The sequence below is a fragment of the Salvelinus namaycush genome, chromosome 1 (assembly GCF_016432855.1).
Source record: "Salvelinus namaycush isolate Seneca chromosome 1, SaNama_1.0, whole genome shotgun sequence".
Taxonomy (NCBI): Eukaryota; Metazoa; Chordata; class Actinopteri; order Salmoniformes; family Salmonidae; genus Salvelinus; species Salvelinus namaycush.
In genome coordinates, this window is record NC_052307.1 from 32,114,694 (window position 1) to 32,138,155 (window position 23,462).

The 23,462-nt window shown below is 41.8% G+C and overlaps 1 protein-coding gene across 1 annotated transcript in view; it reads right to left on the bottom strand.

Annotated features, from left to right (window-relative positions):
- The window catches only part of LOC120054984 (polypeptide N-acetylgalactosaminyltransferase 9), an 83,635-nt gene that overhangs the window by 41,794 nt on the left and 18,379 nt on the right, over positions 1 to 23,462 (bottom strand). Inside the window, exons 4-6 of the mRNA XM_039002793.1 lie at positions 19,498 to 19,672; positions 11,727 to 11,924; positions 7,885 to 8,002 (exon numbers count right to left, since the gene is read on the bottom strand). Coding sequence (XP_038858721.1) covers positions 7,885 to 8,002; positions 11,727 to 11,924; positions 19,498 to 19,672 — 491 coding nt within the window. The remainder of the gene's footprint in view (positions 1 to 7,884; positions 8,003 to 11,726; positions 11,925 to 19,497; positions 19,673 to 23,462) is intronic.

The window sequence follows — 23,462 nt, forward strand, 5'->3', positions numbered from 1 at the left end:
ATATACGAATTCAAGATCTGAGAACAGTAATATTTTATATACAAATAAAGGTACCCATAAGCAATCATTTCTGATGAGAAAACACAAATGTGAAACATTTGTGGATATAACGTTACAAAAATAAACTCTTGATCTATTTATACTTATTTACTTCAATATTAACTTATACAACTAGAATAGCCAAATTGTAAACTCAAACCATTGAATGAATGGAGCATTAAAATCGTTCCTATATGGTATTTTAAGAAAGGTCTACATCACTGTTGTTCCTATTCTCCTCTGTTTCCTCCCTCCTCTGTTTCCTCCCTCCTCTGTGTCCTCCCTCCTCTGTGTCCTCCCTCCTATGACTAGTGGTGAGGTAGTGAGATAAAACCTACTGAAATGAAGCCTAGAGTAAATACCTCTCAGTCGATTAAGCCCCAGCAGATTGATTCAGGCCCTCTAAATAATGTATGTCTTGAAAAAGACAAATACTTGATCAATATGAAATGGTCCACCCATTGTTACCTTTGCACTGTTCCTATTGATGAAAAACAGATCTTTCCTCCCACGTCTTCTCAGTTAAAGGACTGTATTCTCTGAGAATTAATCATTCATGTAATGGGGAGATGAGCCAGTGGAGGAACGGAAAGGAGAGGAAGAAATCCACATGAGAGATACAGTATATTTGTAGTCGATATACGACACAGTCCAGGTCTCCTGTTGTACTGATCTCTCACACAAATGTACATATTTCTCATCATCTATCTCCATCTTCTCCCATGACTCTTCATGTCTGCCTTCAGACTGTGACGCAGTAGCCTAATGGGCAAATTCCCTCATGTAGTGGCTCAAATCCCCTCTCCTCTTCGGATATAATGATTTTGTACATGCTTCATCTTGAGATGTTGCTTCAATATATCCACATAATTTTTCTTTCTCATGATGCCATCTATTTTGTGAATTGCACCAGTCCCTCCTGCAGCAAAGCACCCCCACAACATGATGCTGCCACCCCCGTGCTTCACAGTTGGGATGGTGTTCTTCTGCTTGCAAGCCTCACCCTTTTTCCTCCAAACATAACGATGGTCATTATGGCCAAACAGTTATATTTTTGTTTCATCAGACCAGAGGACATTTCTCCAAAAAGTACAATCTTTGTCCCCATATGCAGTTGCAAAGCGTAGTCTGGCTTTTTTATGGTGGTTTTGGAGCAGTGGCTTCTTCCTTTCTGAGTGGCCTTTCAGGTTATGTCGATATAGGACTCGTTTTACTGTGGATATAGATACTTTTGTACCTGTTTCCTCCAGCATCTTCACAAGGTCCTTTGCTGTTGTTCTGGGATTGATTTTCACTTTTCGCACCAAAGTACGTTCATCTCTAGGAGACAGAACGCGTCTCCTTCCTGAGCGGTATGAAAGCTGCGTGTGGTCCCATGGAGTTTATACCTACATACTATTGTTTGTACAGATGAACGTGGTACCTTCAGGCGTTTGGAAATTGCTCCCAAGGATGAAACAGACTTGTGGAGGTCTATATTTTTGGCTGATTTCTTTTGATTTTCCCATGATGTCAAGCAAAGAGGCACTGAGTTTGAAGGTAGGCCTTGAAATACATCCACAGGTACAACTCCAATTGACTCAAATGATGTCAATTCGCCTCTCAGAAGATTCTAAAGCCATGACATCATTTTCTGGAATATTCCAAGCTGTTTAAAGGCACAGTCGACTTAGTGTATGTAAACTTCTGACCCACTGGAATTGTGATACACTGAATTATAAGTGAAATAATCTGTCTGTAAACAATTGTTGGAAAAATTACTTGTGTCATGCACAAATTAGATGTCCTAACCGACTTGCCAAAACTATAGATTGTTAACAAGAAATGTGTGAAGTGGTTGAAAAACGAGTTTTGATGACACCAACCTAAGTATATGTAAACTTCCAAATTCAACTGTATACACAGTGGGGAGAACAAGTATTTGAGACACTGCCGATTCTGCAGGTTTTCCTACTTACAAAGCATGTAGAGGTCTGTAATTTTTATCATAGGTACACGTCAACTGTGAGAGACGGAATCTAAAACAAAAATCCATAAAATCACATTGTATGATTTTTAAGTAATTAATACTGTAGCTACATATTCCTGAGGGGACTTGAAAATGAAGGGCAGTATTTTGGTCTCATGAGATGCTGTATCAGCAACCATAAGTGAGAGATGGAAAATGCATGACGCAATAAATGTGTATTGACACCTCTGGCAGAATTCATCATTTCTATTCCTTCTTGATATTTTTTTATTTTTGCAAACTCAGCCTCATGGTAAGCAATGTTTTCATCTCTGATACCAGGGTATGGGTTTCAAATTAGACTTATTTATAAGTCACAGTGAACTGCAGCATAAATAAACTACCTGAATACTAATATTTTGGAAGAGCTGCAATGGCATCGATAATCAACATCATTAAATATCATTACAAAAATTAACTATTTTGTACACATACAGTACTGGGATAAATGGTAAAACTGTGATATCAAGAAACAGCAGAAACATTTACTTTAACATCTATAGTCTATATATCTTCCTCTCTTTATGATTTCTCCCACATTTCCATGAAAGCCCCTCCTATTCCCTGTAGTGTAAATACATCTCTAAACTGTACAGTGGAGGCTCTTCAGGGGAGGAAGGGGAGAACCATCCTCCTCAGTGAATTTCATAAAAATAAAAATAGTGAAACATAAAAAAAGTTTTCCTTTTTAGATAAAACTATAATGAATATATTCACGTCAACAAATAATTGATTAAACACACACTTTGGAATAAAGGTCTACAGTAGCCTCAACAGCAGTCTGTAGGGTTGCACCAGCTGGCTATCAGGGTTGGGTAGGTTACTTTCTAAATGTAATTAAGTGGGTGTCCAAGGCATTGTTCAGGTGGTCGGGGAATGGGATTCCAGAGATGGACTTTGCCAGGGTTGACAAAATGTGGTGGTACCCCCCTCCACCACCCCTCATCTGCAGCTCAGCACCGGTGATGGAGAGGTACTTTGCCCATCCTCTGCTGCTCTGGATGCCCAGGAAGCTCTGGCAGGTGAAGCTGTATTGCCCACATTCTGACTGTGAGAGGGGGGAGTTGACCTCATCAGGACTCCACCAGAAGATCAGGCAGGTTGTGGATGTGGACGGATCTTACTATCTGGCAGCCGAATACCTTCAATGTCCCAAGTGCAGTAGGAAGGTCATCAGTTGGAACCACAACATCCTTTCCCAGCTGGATATAGGCCACAGCATCCAGTTTCCCTGCATTTTGACAGCTAAACTCGTCTGTGACATCAAGGTAGTTCGTCTGATGAGACAGCGAGGTCTGGGGAACAGCAGCAGCCATATACAAAAGAAGGTGGAGGAACAATGCAGTCCTGGCTGCAGAGGACTAGACCTTACCTGACTGACTGCAAGCTCTACTCCAGTGCAGTCAGTGTTGGACTGGTGACACCAGTGGCATTCAAGAGCCCCCCCCCCCCCCCCCCCCCAACATGACATCTGTGCCCAAGTACTGCTGGCAGTATGCAGGTATACGCCCAGGATGTCCTGCACCGACTGGTTGAGGTCAAGGCCGGCATTACCTCCCAGTTTGGCACGGTCCTCAAGATCGACTCAACCAAGAAGTTAGTAAAGAAGCTGGCAAGCCACAGTGCCAAAACTGCTGTGTGGGCCACTAATGGGGGAAATGAGCATGGACAAGTCCTCATGTCTGTGCTCACAGCCAGTGAGGGCAAAAGGACTGGGCCCTATGGTCGTTGGCCTCATCAAAAGGTATGCGGATGCTGGAGTCACAACACCTTCCATCCTGTATGTGAACAGGGACTGTTGCGGAGCAAGCCACATTCAGAAGATGTTCGCTGCCTGGCCACAGCTGAAGATAAAGCTGGACATGTGGCACTTCATGAGGCGCATTGTAGTTGGTTGCAACACCGACTCCCACCAGCTGTATGCAACGTTCATGAATCATCTCAGCCAGTGCATTTTCCAGTACGACCAGGATGACCTAAAAGCACTGAAGGATGCAAAACGAAAAGAGCTGGAGGCAAAGCTCATGGGTCCATTAGACGTTGATGTCATGCGTAACATCACTCGGAGTGAGCTGGCCCTGCACTGCCGAAGAACCACACGTGGCACAGAGGAGACCCAGGCTCTGATCACTGAGCTCATCAATGGCTTTGATGGTGAGAAGGGGCGTGACTCCTTGGGTGTGCCTCTGATCAACTCCTGCAGGATGGAGGACATCTGGAGGACACAGATCAAGCATGTGGCCTGCCTGCAAGACCCAGCGGGTGTCCAGTTATATATCCAGACTGGCATCAGCATCAAGGGAGGACTTCCCCTGCCCACATACAGATGTGCCAGAAGTTCCACATCACTAGAATGCTTCCATCTTCACCTGAACTGATTCCTCCCAGGTAAAAACACAATCAAAACAATTCACTTTTAAATGTACAATTACTGTTGTCTCTGTTTGAACTGGTGGTTGTATTCGAATGTACCAACCTTGTGAATTTATATTTCAGGTACACTAGCCAGTGATACCTTCTGTCAGACGTACCTGGTTGATGGATTGGCACGGTGGAATCAGGACCATGCTGTTGCAGCTACAAGTGACAGGAAGGAGCCACACTCCTACAGTGTCATCCTTCGTCACATTGCCAACACCCTCGGGCAGGATATGCTTGGAAAGATTATGGTTCCTTACACTGTTCCACGTAAATACACTGGTAATGGCAATATGATTTTTATGTAATATGTAATAATGCCGCTTTTATATTTAATATAAACAGCAACACATTTCTCTTTGTGAAATGTTATTATAGAATTATTCCATACTCAGTCTGGTGTATTCTCATATATTTTTTTCTTTAGGGGAGGTAATAGGTTTGGGGTACCTCTTCAATCAGACTGGTTTGGTGCTGCAGGATTACGAGGCTGCCATTGAGGAACTAGAGACAGGTGATCCTGATGTCCAAGGGGAGGATGAGAGCTTTGTGGAGCTTGTGGAATTTCAGGACCTGACAGTTCCAGTGCTGGAGACAGCCCTGCCTCTTGGCACCTTTCGTTCTATTCCCACCCCCTCTACCAGCATCCAGTCCACATCTGCATCAGTCAGTCCCCTGTCTTCCACTCCTGTACGTGCTACTCCACCACCTGAGCCTCTGTCCTCCACACCTGTGCTCGCCAGTCCATCAGTCAGTCCCATCCTCCACTCCTGTATGGGCTACTCCCCCCCACAGGCAGGCAAGAGTGTGCAAGGCGGTATTGAATGTGTCACTGTCTGTCGCCTTGGCTGTGTTTGTAAATTCACTCTGGAATGCCAGAGTCTGCTCAGTGCGCTCTTGGGCGTTCGTAAATTCAGAGCGTTGTCAGATTATCCGCTTGCTAATGAGAGAACACAAATGAGAGAACACCTCACTCTGACCATTTTATTCGCCCTAGCAGAGCTGGTTAGGCTGCTTTCATGTTATCTAGTGCGTTGACTGTAACTGTGCGGCTGGCAACAATTTACTGACACCCGTCATATTCAACAGGTGTTGCGTGTTATTAAATGAATGTTACCCCTTTGATTACTCACATTTTTCACTTGGCCTGTGCATCTGTACTGAACAAAAATATAAACGCAACATGCAATAATTTCAAAGATTTTACTGAGTTACAGTTCATATAAGGAACTCAGTCAATAATCTATGGATTTCACATGACTGAGAATACAGATATGCCTCTGTTGGTAACAGATACCTAAAAAAAAAGATAGGGGTGTGGATAAAAAAACAGTCAGTATCTGGTGTGGACCACCCTTTGGACCTCATGCAGCATGACACATCTCCTTCGCATTGAGTTGATCAGGCTGTTGATTGTGGAATGTTGTCCCACTCTTCACTGGTGTGTCCAAACTTTTGACTGGTACTGTATATATTTTTGTTCTGTATACATTGTAAACTTTCATTCATAGGCTAGGTTGGAGCAACCTCATGATGGGTATATGGAAAAGTATAGTGTCATGTAGTAGCCTAAACCTATTGATGTTACATTGAACTGGGTGAATGGAATATGAATGACAGTCATCCAATATGCTGTAATAGAAATAAGGCCAGGCTCATCAAAAACAAAATTGTCCTCCCTCATCTTAAACATCACTGACCGCCACTGATACCGTACATTGAAAGAATTCAATAAGATCATACACTTCTGATCTTGATTCCCTCCGATGACTTTGTTTTATTCAGCTACTGCTTACCCCAAGATCTCCTCTACCACACAGAAGACCACTGTGGCCTGTGAACCCAGCATCTTCTCTCTATCAATCGATGAGATGGCCTCAGAGACATAATTGCCCCATGCAACAGAGAAGCCCATCTCCATTCCATTAGAGGCTGTACAATACAGTATTTATGGTGGTGAATCACAGTTGGTTTGTTATTCAGCCATTCTTATACAGGTATATCTGTTTCATTTTCCTCACAATGACAGAACTAGAGAAGAAAAGGTACAAGTATTTGCATAGGCATTATGGTGAAAGACAAAGAGAGACTGTTATGTTACGACATTTGTGACATTGGTGTTATTATTGCATGAATCAAGGAGAGTGCAATTACTTTATGTAAGCATTGTGCAAATGTCAGACCTGACGCAAGTCATTCAATGGAGCAGAATGACAAAGTGGAGTACATCAGTATAAAACACACACTCCAGTGGGTTTCATATAACACTCTATTTAGTGGCCGTATCTGAATCAATCTCCTACCTTATGAACCGACCACTCAGTGGCATGGTTTGCTGCATAAAGGCAGGTCCGGTGAATAACAAAACAGAGTTTAACCTTGAAGACTGAAATTCGGGGGTGGCGTACTGAACATTGGAATTACTATTAGGCTCAATGAAGAATGTGACTGTTCACTGGTAACAAACCTGAAACAACCATTTACTTGTTGCCTGAATGTCTCTTACTATTCAGCGGGAAATCCTTTCTATTGATGAGGTCACGCTAGTCCATTTAGAATGATGAGGACTTTGAGACGGTCATCAGCTACTATAATATTCTGTCCAGGTTCCTCAGAGGGGTTGAGTTATCAATAAAACAACCAAGATCTATCTCGCCTCTGAAGTGCATTTCCAAAGGCTGCAGAAACCCTTCTGAAGCACCGTTCAAGCAATCTGAAGATTTTAAACTGGATGTGATGACATTAATGAAGGATACTTTTTCAAGCACGTCTCATTCCAATAAGCCCAGAGTGAGTTTAGATTCAGAGTGGTTCCACTTGGCTGAGGAGAAACATTTTCTGAATTTAAAAACGCGACCAATTCTTCAACCAAGCCTCTGCTCACATGAAGCGTTAAATTCAACTCAAAGCAGCTGCAAAGAGATGATCATTTTCAGTATAGGGCTTTAAAGCCATAGGGTTGACTGAAATATTTGCATTAAGGATTTTCCCTCCCGTCTGAGAAACATATTTCTAACATCTCTCAGTTGACGCATTTGGGTATTGTATCTTAAGCTACTACCCGTATTCTACAAAACACAAGGAAACTTAATCGTGAGCCATTCCAAAGAAGGGAATATAAACACAATAAGTAATTTCAATAGGACTTTCCAAGTGAGCCGGCGCTGTACCTAATATTGGATTTGTAATTACTGGTATTATGTTCCAGCACACTAGTCTTTCCTTTCCAATCCCACTTTCTTTAGCTGAATAGGCTTGTTAACAACCTCAACTTCCAATGGCACTTCTAACTACTTTTTGGTGTGATTATGATTTTGTACCTTCATGTTGTAACTTCTCAAAAATAAATGTGTCCATTTGATTCTATCAAAAGAATGTGGACGTATTCAATAAGCAGAATGAGCCAGTGTTGTACTCACGCGCATGCCAAGCTCAATGTTCTCGCCTCCATAGACTTCCATGCCAGGATCGAGGAGGCCGATCTGGCCAAAGTATTCTCTGTCCACCACAAAGGAGCAGCCGATCATAGCTGGTGTCCTAGATGAAAAGACAGAGATGGAGAGAGGCTTTTAAAAACAGTGTTCATTCCCCTGTCACTGTCTTGATCAGCCTCAGTGACTAACCAGTGCACTCTGTTGAGTAGACCCTTTACTAAAAAAAACAGGATTCATAATAATGTTAATAATTGCTTTATGGATGTATGAGAGGGAAGCTATGATGGGGACAAGGTCCTCTAGTAAATATAGACTGTCAGACACACACACACACAAACCTCCATGTAAGAGCCACCTGTGCTGGCCTGATGGATGGGCCACTCTCCTTTCCACTCCAGCCTGCTCTCTCTAGGTCTCTAAAGGTGTTTTTATTTCCGGGCCACTGTCACCCTAGGCTTGCTTTTACTGGCTTTAGCCATTGCATTTAGTGCTCTATGACAGACTTCATAAAAATGTCATATAAAAATATAGCAGTCCATGATGTGTGATGACAAACAGAGTCAAAAAGCTTATTTTCAATCTGATCAGTGGGTAGCTGTAGTCTACTGCAGCATGGAGCCTAGTACGCCATACATTAACATGCACAGCGGAGAGTGCAGTTCTGTACGGCTGGCCCTACTGTATGTTATCGGGAGGAGGTTATTAGAGAGGAAGGATGAAGAGGGAACTCTATAATGATTAATTGACACTGTGTTATTATTCAAAAGGAGGTTGTTTAAGGATTTCAAGGATGCTGTGCGCATTTATATTTGTTTGCATATAGTCGTGTTTAGACGATAATTGCAGTAGTTTTGTCTTCCCAAAATAATCTGCATGGAGTGTGCTTTATGAAATTATTATGTGGGGTAAGGAAGAAAGACACAAACACACACACGTACACACACACACACACACAAACCAACATCTGCGCAATCACTGCTCTATAGATATCTTGCAGAAATCTCCCTTTTCCATTGGGCAAACTGCTTACACACTCATCCTCGGTCTGGTTTTTCACCTCCTTTTCTTATTTTATGATGTTTTTCAGTCAGTCAAAGTTTATAAAAGCGACGTTTTTGCTATTACAGTGCCTTCAGAAAGTATTCACACCCCTTTACTTTTTCCACATTTTGTTATGTTACAGCCTGAATTTAAAATGGATAAATTGAGATGTATTGTTACTGGCCTACACACGATACCACATAATGTCAAAGAGGGATTATGTTTTAAGAACGTGTAACTAATTAATATAACATGAAAAACTGAAATGTCTTGAGTTAATAAGTGTTCAACCCCTTCATTATGGCAAGCATAAATCATTTCTGGAGTAAAAATGTCCATAGTCACATAATAAGTTGCACGGACTCACTCTGTGTCCAATAATAGTGTTTATCATAATTTTTGAATGACTACCTCATCTCTGTACCCCACACATACAATTATCTGTAAGGTCCCTCAGTCAAGCAGTGAATGTCAAACACAGATTCAACCACAAAGTACCAGGGAGGTTTTCCAATGCCTCACAAATAAGGGCACCTATTGGTACATGGGTAAAAAAAAAAAAAAGCAGACATTTAATATCCCTTTGAGCATGATAAAGTTATTCATTACACTTTGGATGGTGTATCAATACACCCAGGCACTACAAAGATACAGGCGTCCTTCCTAACTCAGTTGACGGAGAGGAAGGAATGCGCTCAGGAATTTCACCAATGGTGACTTTAAAACGGTTACAGACTTGGGAAATGTTCTTGTTACATACAACCTCGTTAGCTCAACCATTTTGTGGACGGGACACCGATCCTGAAGAAGTTGACCTTGATAGGAGAAAACTGAACCTAAATTACAGAGTGAAATGCCAGTACAGAATACAAATATTCCAAAACATGTATCCTGTTTGCAATAAGGCACTAAAGTAAAACTGCAAAGAATGTGGCAAAGAAATTAACTTTATGTCCTGAATACAAAGCATTATGTTTGGGTCAAATCCTAAACAACACATCATTGAGTACCAATCTTCATATTTTCAAGCATGGGTGGTGGCAGCATCATGTTATGGGTATGCTTGTCATCGGCAAGGACTAAGGATTTTTTTTTAGGATAAAAATATGTGGAATAGAGTTGAGCACAGGCAAAATCCTAGAGGATAAACTGGTTCAGTCTGCTTTCCAACAGACACTGGGAGACAAATTCACCTTTCACCTTAAAACACAAGGCCAAATATACACTGGAGTTGCTTTCCAAGGTGACATTAAATATTTTGATTGGCCTTGTTACAGTTTTGACCTAAATTGGATTGAAAATCTATGGCAACACTTAAAATGGGCTGTCTAGCAATGATCAAAACCAACTTGACAGAGCTTAAAAAAGAATAATGTGCAAATATTGCACAATCCAGCTGTACAAAGCTCTTAGAGACGTACCCAGAAAAACTCACAGCTGTAATCGCTGCCAGAGGTGATTATAACATGTAATGACTCAGGGGTGTGAATACTTACTGCATGTAAATTATATTTCTGTATTTCATTTGATACATTTGCAAACATTTATAAAAACATGTTTTCAATTTGTCATTATGGAGTATTATGAGTAAATGGGTGAGAAGAAAAAACAATTTAATTCATTTTGAATTCAGGCTGTAACACAACAACATGTGGAATAAGTCAATGGGTATGAATACTTTCTGAAGGCACTGTTGTGGATCTATTTTTGGATGCCCAAACACCTGAGCTCTGAATAGCCATAGGCCTACACTACATTATTGTTGATGGGCAAAGAGATTTAGGAAACAAGTACAGGAATGATCTCCAATAGAGATCAGCACAGCCAACACACTCCACCTGCCCCTTGAGGCGCGGAGTGTCAATAACAGGACTGCAAATAGCACCTGCAATGTTTGCAGCCATCCCACTGCTGTTTTTGACAAAACATTTCTACATCTCATGAACTTGATAAAATATCTTACAACAGAAACAATTGGGTTACTGTAGTCCATATGAAAAGGAATCCTCTTACAATATTTAATAAGAAAAGTTGAGTTTTTCATGCTTGTTCTGTATGTCCGTTTAATCTGTCTCAGGGGGGCAACAGTAACACCACTTAACAGAGCTCTGCTTAACATTATTTCCAGTGCTTAACATTTCTGTCTCTAACTGGCAAAGCATGGTTCGGTTGTGATCCAAATAGTGATCAGCAAAGTAGCATGGCCATGATGTCAGAACAGTCTGATTGACATTTTCCTCAGAGGAGAAGTCTCATATTGTCTCTTCTGTCTCTGTTGGTTGGCTTCTGACATTGTGTTAAATTATAATCATAAGCTAAATCAGGCTTTAATGTCTCCACCAGAAGACAAATGGCCCATAGCACATGGCTCAGCAGTCACCTCCAGTCTTCAGACACAGCATTAGGGGCTGTATGAATAATTAATTACAACTATTTTATGACCTGATTTGTGTGTGTTGCCATGACCTTGCCCCAGCCAAACACATGTCCGGAGAAATATATGACTATTTCTGTGTAATTTAGGAAATATGACATAATAATAATGCTGAACATATAAAAAATACATAAAACATGATTTACCTGAGGCTCCTAGGTGAATATTTACTGTAATAATCAACTCTATGATTACAGTGATAACATTTATTCCATACAATACAGCACCAATGAACTGTACTGTAGACCAAAGTCATGTACAGTGCTCACTGTATGAAATTACACTAATGACCCAATATCAAGGTTTCCTCGTCAAAATGGAAGGGGTGCTCAACTATGGTGAGGTGTGTTACCTGATGGGGGCTGTCTCGTCGCCCTTGTCCAGCCACTCCTGAGGGGGGATGATGTACATGCACCACAGGCCCCAGTTGTAGCCGTGGGCCGCGTTGGCGTACTGCTGCACCTCGAACGTGTTGAACTTGATGTTGTCGATGGCCGGGAGGATGATCCGGGTGTGGTCCTCCTTCACTCTGGTCAGGATAGGCTCCGCCCTTTGATAAGAGAAGAGAGACATCAGGGTTGAGCTATTGTACTGTGACACTGTCACAACCATCAAGCAATCATCCATCAACATCGCTTTAAAACACTGCAGAGAAATAAATGAAATACATATGGCCAGCAATAAAAAAAAAAAGCAGTGTTGGCTCCCTCGAGATCTTTATTTCTCATCTACAGGGTTGCCAGACATTCTCAATAAAAGCCTTTTTCCAAAAGCCTGCCAAAGTCTTCAACAGTGGCTTACTCTAGGGTGTTTTGCTTGGCACGTTCGGTGTCAGAGTACATCAAACTGTGTGCAGCACCCTTGGTGTTGTTGTCCCCTAGTCATTGAAGTGGCTGGCTACAGAGTGTATGTGTTTGTTCCATTCATTTCCTACTCCCTTGGCCTATGGCATGCATGCTGATACCTTTGGGTAGATGGAAGGGGAATAAGGGTCTCTGTCAATTCATTTGCCATAGTGTTAGCCCTGGCTATACATGTACTTTGATCATCTGTCTAATGTCAGGTCTGCTTCAGTACAGCTTTAGAGCAACTACTCATACCTAGAAGCTGCATTTCGTACAATTTTCAATCTGACAGGCTGCAATTATGATCCATAATTAGCGTAACTCTTTAGAATACCCTCTCCCTCATCTCCCTCCATTCTCATCCTCTATCGCTCTCACCATATTTTCTTCAGCTCTCTCTCTATCCCCTTCTCTCTCTCTCTCTTCCTCCCCTTTCTCTCTATTTCTTTAAAAACCAAACCCATTTATCTTCCAGAAGCAGAAGTATTCTTTATCACATCCGGGTAGTGGAAAGAGTGCAGGGAATGGATCCAAATGGAGCTATAAGTGGGTTTCCGGTAAAAAATGACTGACAGATGCACTACTAAGTAAAAGCAATCATTTAATAAGAGCGGCGTGATTGTAAAAACCTTCCCATCTCATTCGGGAAGATTGGCATATGAGAGACCTGGGCCTCTACTTACTTTAAGGTGTAATGGAAAGGATAAAAGTATGTGTGGGAGAGGGGTTGACTTCCCCATCTGCTGTTGGAAAGTTGGCCAGTGTCCAGGTAAAGAAATGTGTTGATGAGCTACATTTTCGGACAAACATAATTTACCGTATGTGCTTTGAACAGTCAAACTTGAACGATGAAGTAATAAAACGTGATAATTGAAAGGTGCTAAAAAACATTGCACCGCTAACTTATTGTCACTGAACACTTGAATTGAAAACGTCTGCATTTAGAGTCATTAAACGCTAGGATGTTTGTGTAGCCCTAATCCCCAGGTTATTTTTGAGATATCTATTGCCAATATGTTATTTCTCAGCCAGCAAATAAATATTATATGGAGTTAATTCTACTTAGAATGAGTAGGCCAAGTTTTACTTCCCTCAACAACCTTCTGTAAGCGTCATATTGCCAAGTGCCTAACATGGATAGGCAAGGATGAATAGATTATATCTACCACATGTTGAGATCTTGCTTTTGGTGGATCCTGTATGCATTCTCTAACCTTGAGAACTCAGAAGCCCCATCTTCTCCAGTACACTCCATCAGTCATTCATCTTCACCTGTCCCTCGACAGTACTGTAGCAGCCCAGCGCTAGCTAGCAGCGTGCTCAACACTAGCTACCTCACCGGGTATCTCAGAAACAATGAGGGATCAGGTTTGACTGATGAGGTTTTTCACCCCCCCCCCCCCCCACTTCTTCTCCTTTCATTTCATATGCACCATCTCCGTGACGGTTATTCACCCACATCGGTCCAGATTCAATTTGGTTTCATATTCAAGTAGTGTTTTTTTCCCTCAGTGATGACTCATGTAATCTTGTTCAAATACATTGTCGCAATAGGTCTCATTGTTTTTCTGGAGCTTCTCTCATTTTATTACTACCTGGTCTGGTCTCAAGCCTTTTTCAACATATACATGTACAGACGTTTTGGACAAATGGAACATTTTGTGAGTTGTTTACTTGATGTCTACATGCAAAAAAAATAAACAGCCCTGTGTGTTTTTAACCCACTCAAAACCAATGGAAGATGTCTAATATTGTGATCAACACTTATTTTCCTGACCTAAGGAAACACACCTGCCTGGGGTTGAGCAGCATCATATGGCAGGATAAAAATGCCCTGATTTCAATCTGTGCGTACTTAAGTCTACATGCCATCTTCTGAGGATGGCTCCTCTCCTTATCTGTCCTACCTTTGTCCTCTGCACAGAGCCCAGAACGCAGGCCGCTGAGATTACGACTCCATTCTTACAGATTAATGGAATTCCTGTGTGACACATCTTGAATTGGGAAAGTTTCTCAAACACAGATTTATCAGATAATGGAATCTAGCTTCATTCACAACCATGCAGCCACAGAACTGCAGGCGCTGAGTACCTAAAACAGGATCTGTTTCATTCGTTTACAGGTTAATGCACCAGAACACGTGAGTTGCCCATGTAGAAAGTCGAGGGGGTTTCATTGTGACCTACTGTAGTTTTTATGAGCGCAGTAGATGTGAGTATGTGTGTGCATGCACATTTGTTTTCGTGTGTGTGTGAGAGAGAGAGAGAGAGAGAGAGAGAGAGAGAGAGAGAGAGAGAGAGAGAGAGAGAGAGAGAGCGAGAGAGAGAGAGAGAGAGAGAGAGAGAGAGAGAGAGAGAGAGAGAGAGAGAGAGAGAGAGAGAGAGAATGTGTGTGAGCGTGTGTGTGCATGCACATTTGTTTGTGTGTGTGCGCGAGAGTGTGTGTGTGTGTGTGTGTGTGTGTGTGTGAGAGAAAGAGTGTGTGTGTGTGTGTCTGCATGTGAGAAGCCTTTCATCGCCTCCAGCCATGTTCTAGCACATTAAGACTGCACACTGTGCACAGATCTTGGACTACCCAGTCACACAGTTGTCTTCAGGGCTGTTTTGGATAGATAATGCATGAATCTGTAGCAAAAATATTCATATTAGTCAATACTACTCCTGTAAAAATGACTGTTCTGAATGAAATGTACAGATGTAGGATCTTAAATTGATCACCCTGTTGCAGGAGAACAGGAAATTAAAAACCTTTCATGTATTTGAGGTTTAAAAATGCTTTTGAAGTTTGTAATTTCCACTTTGAAATTTCAGACTTGATTTTCCGTTACGAAAAATTTATCAACCCCTATAAAAATGTGCATATGCATATAATACACATAATAATTCACATTTCCTGTTGCTGCAGCACTACAGTATTTTCCTGCTGTAGCAAACTGTCTCAAATTAAGATTCTACATCTGTAGGGATCATTATTCACACTGAATTTAAAGTTACAGTGTCAGGTCCACTGAATAAGGTTTTGGCAATATCGTTATAGAGGTTAGGAGCTTGCAATACTATCTACCTTTAGCTTTTATGTCTTGATATTACTTTGATCATTTTCAGTTGACCTGGTAGGTATATATGCTTGGGGATAAAAGCTGATAATACTGTAGTATTAGCAGCATAAATCTCTGTCTATTCTGTATTTTTGGATGCCCGCCTAGTGTGTGGTTTGTGAAGCACTCACTGTGTAAGCGTTACGCCATCTTCCTCCTTTCAAGACGGATAAACACTGAACCAAGACCAGTCAGTCAGAGCAAGAAGAAAGGTAAGGCATGTTTCAAGACGGATAAACACTGAACCAAGACCAGTCAGTCAGAGCAAGAAGAAAGGTAAGGCATGTTTCAATTTAGCTGTGAAAAAAAAGGCCACAGGGTTTCCAAAGCTCAGTACTGTTGTTAAATGAAAAATAATACTTTTAGCACACTTTCACAGCAAGCAGACTGAGCTCATTATATCCACTAAAAGAGATACAAGCTTTGAGAAGAGACCACAAGTGTCAAAATATGTCTGATTTTTAAACTGTTTTGCACAATGAAAAAATGAACTACTCAGTATAAGGTCTATGAGATCTTATCTACCCTTTTTTACATTTTTTGGAAATCAAGTGTTTAGTTCACAAATGTATCCAAGAAAAGCACCTCATTGAATCCTATTCAAATATATTTCAATTTTCTGAACAACGAATGCAAAGCACACAATCCAAACCATTTGAGAGGTCCTTGGAAGAGGTTGGAACAGTCTCTTATTTTTCCTACTTTCCATTCTCTGACCTCAATCTGAATCCTGGGAAACGGTGGGATCACAAGGCGTAGCAGCATCACAGCACCATCAAAGCGTGGGGTTGTGACCTGTGCATTTCATTACAGCCATGCAGCCTACATCCAACACCCACAGCCTTTAATCTTTCCCCACACACGTAAACCGCTCGCATGGACTAATAATGAATCATTAATAACCTGATTGCAACAGTGCAGAATTCAAAAACCAAATAAATATACATTTATCTGAGGCTGCTCCCCCTGTGAGCTCAGAGTTCAAGAGGCACGGATGCCCTTTACAACCCTGTCGTGTTTCCACCACATTAATTGTATTTACAGAAAAATGGAGGTTAGCGGAATTAGAACGTTCGCCTCGGAATGGATGACCCGGTTTCTCAGCATTGGATGTATAGTTGTACTGCTATGGCTTTTGAGGGAAGGAAAGCACTGTGTAAGCTTAGATGATACAGCAATAACGCAATGCAATGATATAACATCTACCCATCGAGAAAATGTCATACTGAATGTAAATATGTTCCATCCATTCCAACAGTGAAAACTATTCAAACGTGAACTATTCATACTTAATAAACCAACATGGGTTCAAGGAAATTGAGTGTCAAAGTACATTTATGATGCAATTATATCAAACTATCCTAGAATTCCGTATGTGTATAATCAATTCTATACTAAGGGTAAACAATATCAACTGAACAGTTTCTTGGCTTCAGAATGCCAGCACATTCACTTGGCTCAGAAAACTGGATGCCTGCATACATTACTAGCTCTAACAGGGTAATTCACTATGCCTCATGACAAAAAGCAGGGGAACAATCCATCTCACCTATCACTTATGTATCTGCCATAATGCATATTCATATGATGATGAATAGAGGGGCTTGTGATTGCAACGAATGGACACATCTAAGGTTTCTTCTAGTATTTGAATAAGGGCCAGCAGCACAATACACCACATACTGAACATTCAACACGTGTCATATTTTTTGCTATTCACACTGAAATCTATATACTCAGCTCTGTGCAAACACAGAAGAACACTCACAGTTGAAGGGCCAAAAATGTGCTGTGTGCAACACAAATCAATTTCAATCAAATTGTATTTGTCACATGCTTCGTAAACAACAGGTATAGACTAAAAGTGATATGCTTACTTACGGGCCTTTCCCAACAATGTAGAGAGAAAGAAAATAGAGAAATAATAGAAAAGTATTGACATGTAATAATAAAAGTGATAATGAATACACAATGAGTAACGATAACTTGGCTATATACACGGGGTACCAATACCGAGTCGATGTGCAGGGGTATGAGGTAATTGAAGTAGATATGTACATATAGGTAGGAATAAAGTGACTACAACAGGCAACAGGAAAGATAATAAACAGTAGTTAGTGCAAAAGTTCAATGCAGATAGTCCGGGTAGCTATTTGGTTAACTATTTAACTAACTATTTAGCAGTGTTATGGCTTTGGGGTAGAAGCTGTTCAGGGTCCTGTTGGTTCCAGACTTGGTGCATCGGTACGGCTTGCATTGCGGTAGCAGAGAGAACAGTTTATGCCTGGAGTCTTTGACAATGTTTAGGGCCTTCCTCTGACACCGTCTGGTATAGGGTTCCTGGATGGCAAGGAGCTCGGCCCCAGTGATGTACTGGCCCGTACGCCGTACCCTCTTTAGCGCCTTGCGGTCGGATGCCAAGGATTAACCAAAACATGTTTCCTAGAGTGATGTAGTGCCTGATGTTTTTCATCTCATCTATATCATTATTTTTGTCTACATTCTATGGCTTCTTTGAGAGAATATGTCGAATCCAAGGGCACAGTTGTCCATTTCATAAGCTGATGTACAAATATAATGTAGACTCATGTAAAACAAATGAACGGCTGCTGTACCAAACAAAGGAGCCACACTATTAAAAAAAGTGAAACGTGAAGTGTGTGTGTGAGTCACGAAGGCAGCAGGTGAACTAAGTCAAAAGAAATTCAGACTGATCCCTGCATGTACAACAAGAGAGCGAACATCAGAAACAATGAGGGTGGTTCCTGTGGAGGTGAAAGGGTGGTGAGGGGACGGAAAAGCACATCCATTTTTTTCAGGAGCAGATGGGGAAACAGATGAGGGAACCACCAGGGAATCAATTATCATCACTCACTCCAACTCCTGATGAAACCAACCAACCGACTCCCCCATGTAGCTGGCTGGCTGGCAGAGACAGCTGGGTTTGGAGTGGCCATTAAGTTCCCACTAAAAGCCCTCCTGGTCCAGGATAAAGGTACATGAAATTCTCCTCCGCCCAGAAGTTGAAAGGTCGGCGGTGATGAATGTATAGCGGATCAGATCACAGTAAACTAAAAGCCCTCCTGGTCCAGGATCAAGGTACATGAGATCCTCCTCCGGAGGACTAGACTAAACTCAGAGGGCCTTGAGCCTTTTTACCTTTAATGCTGTATGTTGATTTATTATAGTCAAATGTGTGTAGGAATCACATAGTCGTTTACTCATAACTAGGGAGGAGGGGACAAGGAGTTTTTATGACCATGTGACCTCACTTGTGACCTTACTCCAGGCCCTAGATTTTCCTGGTCCAGGGAAACTCTAGGCCCTATTCATTACAAATGATGGCATTCAATACTCTTGAACAAGATATTTAACCACACTTTTATTGAAGTGATAAGTACATATATTTGGCAAATATTTGTCATCGGTCTTCTCTTCCTGTTCTGTCTGATGTTTGAGTTATGAAGCAATGGCAATATCTTGTTAGGTGAAGTACCTGAGCTACAACCAGGGAGGCAGAGAAACAATTTATTACCCAAACCTTCGGTTCCAGCCCTCACCCAGCTTCCCCGCAGCTTCCCCCTAGCTTCCCCAGGAACACACCACACACACTCAGTCTTAAAAAGCCTGACAGGATGACAGGCTCGAATTAGGTGCCAAATACAATGCGCTTGAGTGACATGTTTGGTGGTAAGCATGACTGTCAGCCAGACATTGGGTTGAGACCCCCATCCTGCTTATAAGACTAAAGTCTAAGGCCTGAGGAGGGTGGGAACAGTGTGGCAAACACAACATTTGAGCTGTTCTCTATTATTTTATTCTGCCACCACCGTTAAAACGTCAGCGACTTACAGGACAGCACAGTACAGTACCGTACCATCATTGAAACCCACACAGTGTATTTTCTATTGGCCATTAGTCACAGTTCAGGAGTGATGAGGAAAAGCTTATAAACTGTTCTAACTCCTTCCAAAGGAAGGTCATATTCCCTGAATGTGCTGCCTCAGTAAGAATTCCTCGTAGCGTAAGCACTGTTTAGCTGACGCTTAATCAAAATGCTTAAGGAGCGACCCGCATATTTCATTGATGATTATGTAGGACTACAACCGTTGCACTCTAACATGAACCCCAAGAGGGAAAAGGAGAATGAAGAGTGTATGAAGATGAAGCACAGTTCTTACCAGGCAGTGTTGAACTCTACATGGGCATCAAAGAAGCCTACGACCGGGGCTGTTGCAGCGTTCCAGCCGTGTATCCTGGCTCGAATCAGGCCCTCCCTCTTACTGTTGCGGACAATCTTTACCAGGCCTGGGTAACGCTTGTTCACATACTGGTCCAGGTTGAACTTCAGCTCCACTGGAGAGACAAGAAAAAGAGAATCAGTTCTGTTGGAAAACAGAAACACAAAGTATTGGCTTCACCACAAATGCATAGTTTGCAGAAAGTGTTTGTATCTAGTATACAACAATCAATTAGCATTGTTTGTCTGAATAAAAATGGGGTAATGAATTTCCCCAAGAAGAACACAACAGAGCTCAGCAGCACGAGTTACGTAAAAGTAGAACTAGAGCGACCCAGCACAACACAGATGACTTTATTATTTCTGTACTGTAAAAACATTCCCTCCCTCTCCCTTCACTCTACTCCAAGGGATGAGCCTGGCTTTCTTTCCATGTCGCTGTCTTACCTGTAAATAAAGTCTGTGAGGTGAACAAGCAGTTCCACAAATGGCCCGACTGACTGACTGAGCCCACCTAATGTTTTTGGAGGATTTGTGAGTGTTTGAGGTTCTCCTCCCAGGTTGCTTAGTGCTCTACCTTCTATGGGAGAGAGAGAATAGTAAGGGCGAGCAAAGCTTCATAATGGATCTGACGCCTGGAGCTGTCGCCTGGAGCTGACGCCTGCTCTGTACATAAATCAACCTCTGAAAGAACACCTGGTCTAATCTGTAGGTCTCAGTTGGATAGAGGAGGTGCTGTCATTGGAGGTGTGTTCAGTACTTTTTGTCAGAATGGGTAAAGCTGGTCTGCCTATAACATTAAAGTGGCAATCATCAGTAGAAACATTTACAAAGCTGCCTCCGCACCCCTGGTTTGCTAAAAAGCTGAGGGATGCGGCTGGAGAAATGTAATCAATCTCAAATTCATAGGCAGAGCTATGGAGCTATGCAAGGATTGACCAACCATGATATAAACATTATAGTTTGAACCATGTGTTGAGGCTACATAGTGTTTGTTCACAAACATTGGGGTAAAACAAGTTTAAATGTGGGTTCTGATGGGATACGACAGTTGAACAAAGCTCATGTGGCATTTATATTAGAAGTCATATTCTTCAAGAATGGGTACATGTCATTCATTTATAAGTCCAAACATGTTTGTAGCAACTGCTGATTGCGCCTTTAAGCAACCTTTGACTACAATGTGACACTAACAGACAACCAACGACTAGAGCCAAATGTTTTTCCCTGATCATGTGATCTGACCACGAAAAACTCTGGGCCGTAGCGATAGACGACTGTGATCTGACCTCTACACCCTAGTTGAACGTTTTTCTGGGCTTTTTTTCTGTTTGTCTATGTTTAAGTTTACTAGAATGGCTTGTGAGCTGTGTGAAAACTGCGGCACCACTGATGCAGCTAAAAGATTATGGAACCCAACAAAAAGTGCAATAATTGCATGGCTGTTCTGCTGGGGGGAGAAACGTTATAGGATCCCCTCTGGTGCCCAGCAAACAAATAGAAATGTGGATTGCATCCGTGGCACTGGAGAATTATGAACCATGGACTATGTTTTAAAGGGATCGGCGGTGCAAAACAGCAAAGAATAAATAACTATCCATCATACTGTGAATGTGGAATGAATACATATTTCACCATACAGGGAGCCAAAGGATTTCAGGGTGAAATGGTCAGATTGTGAGAGGCCTTCTGCTGTGTCTGATAGATTTTTCTCACATGCATTGGTTTAATTTGATCCCTCTAAAGGCTTACACATTTTCATCTGCATATATCAAGTGGTTTATTTTGATGTATGACTTCTAGACGATGCCTATTGCCAAATACGTCCTGCGTGGTCACCAGAGATCAAAGGCCAGTGTGTAGCCATGTTGATTAAGGCCAATTGGCAGCGGGTTACGTCATATAATACATAACTTATATAGCCTATACCACTGACAGAGAGAGAGAGAGAGAGAGAGAGAGAGAGGGGAGAGATTGGTCATATTTCTTGTCTTGATGATCAACTGCAATCCACTTGTATTTGGATTAAGCTCTCATGTCACGTTATGAGCTGTATTCAATTTTGCTGCAGTTCAACAGATCCCAGCTAGCACATACCGTTCTGAGAACCATATGTTTCCTAGAGCTTGGTGAGAGTGTGGTTGTCCTACGGTTCCTTTGCATACAAACAAAACACAAGATTCTGGGAATGGTGTAGGATGCCCAGCTAGCAATTTTTTTTTATTTAGAAACATACACATTCTGTTCTCAGCGTCAACCAAACTTTCTCCATCTTCTATCTTGTTAAGTGTGTTCAGGTGTGTTGGCCGCGCGCACTAACTGGCCACAATTCATGTTAATGAGTGTTTGTTTCCTTTAAAATGGGGTCTGTTTGAATAGACTAAAATCAACACCTTTAATTGCATGATTAATGCCTAAGCAAATGAATTTCCATGGGTCCTATCTGTGCTTGGAGTTCAAAACAGTTAACCCAAACTAAGCTAACAGTGTTATTAAAACTGTTATTGAAACATGTTCTCAGAACATTAATAATTTCAGTTCTAAGAACATTAATAGAATCTCCCAGGAAAACTTTCAGTGAGCCATAGTAAAACGTTCTCAGAACCTCCCTACAACCTAAAAATAAACGTTCCCAGAACAGGTGAAATTTGCCCTTCTGTTCTCAGTACATTAAAAAAACATTACGTTTTACCATTCAGGAAACTTAACGCCCCAGAACCAATGGGAAACCAAAAACGTATGTTCCATCAACTTCCATGGAACCAAATGTGCCAGCTGGGATGCTATTTTTATTATATGAACCATTAAGTTATTAATTTACTTGCCATATTTGGAGTTGAAATTCCAGAAGGCCTATTAAACATTGTCCTTCTGATAATATTTAAGCTGCAACAATGAATGAGTGTTTGGGACTGTTACTGTATGATATACACAGCAAGCTAAACTTCATCAAGTAGAACAAGCATTTGGTTTCCCTGCGCGCCCGGCACTCACTAAGGCAAAGGAGCAGCCCAATAAATGTCACTCTCTGTCCCAGCTAAAGGATATGTCACAAAGACAAGGCAAACATCCCACTGGGCACAGACAATTCAACGTCTATTCCAAGTTGGTTCAACGCAATGTCATTAAAATGACGTGGAAACAACGTTGAGTCAACCAGTTTGTGCCCAGTGGGATGTTCCCTGAGTGTGATTCATTATGCACAAAGTGAGCCTCTGTGCCTTACCTCTAGTCATTTCTCAGAGCCGTGGTCAAATGAGAGGTGACAGGCATAGCCAGCAAGAAAAGGTCAAGTAGCCTAGCCTGCATATTAATAGTCTGTCACTGGAGAGAACAGCTTAAACATCTGCACAAATTATCATCACCAATCACAACCAGTAAATATTGGGGTAGATGGATAGGGGGAGTACTTGGTTTGGTATTTTGCCGCGGCTCCCATTTGTGCCTACTTTATTTGGTTTAAATGGATGCCTATTTAAGAGCCTCTACATGGAGAGTGGGCAGGTGCCAATGTTGACTCTTACTTGGTCCTCTTTCAGTACGTTATTTGTGCCTCCTCTCTACGCCTGCCGGGGAGAAACTGGGACTTAAATCCAGCTTCATGCCAAGTGATGGAGGGCCAAGTGTCGGTTGGAATCTAGTTCATTGTCCCTCTCTGAAACAGGCAGGATTTTGGGAGTCGTGGCTGAGCGGGGCCGGCTGCCACGGGCCATGCAGGTGTGTGGAAGCAACCAAAGCCCCATGTTGACCAAATCACAATGAAGGCTGTGCACTGCACATCAGTTCAACAGGGGATAGAGGCCTCACTAACAGTGTTTAAGAGCACACCCCCAAGGGTTCTCCATTCCTCTCTACTTTGCCCTCGTTCATTCTCTTCTCTGAACACACGCACAACCAACACACACA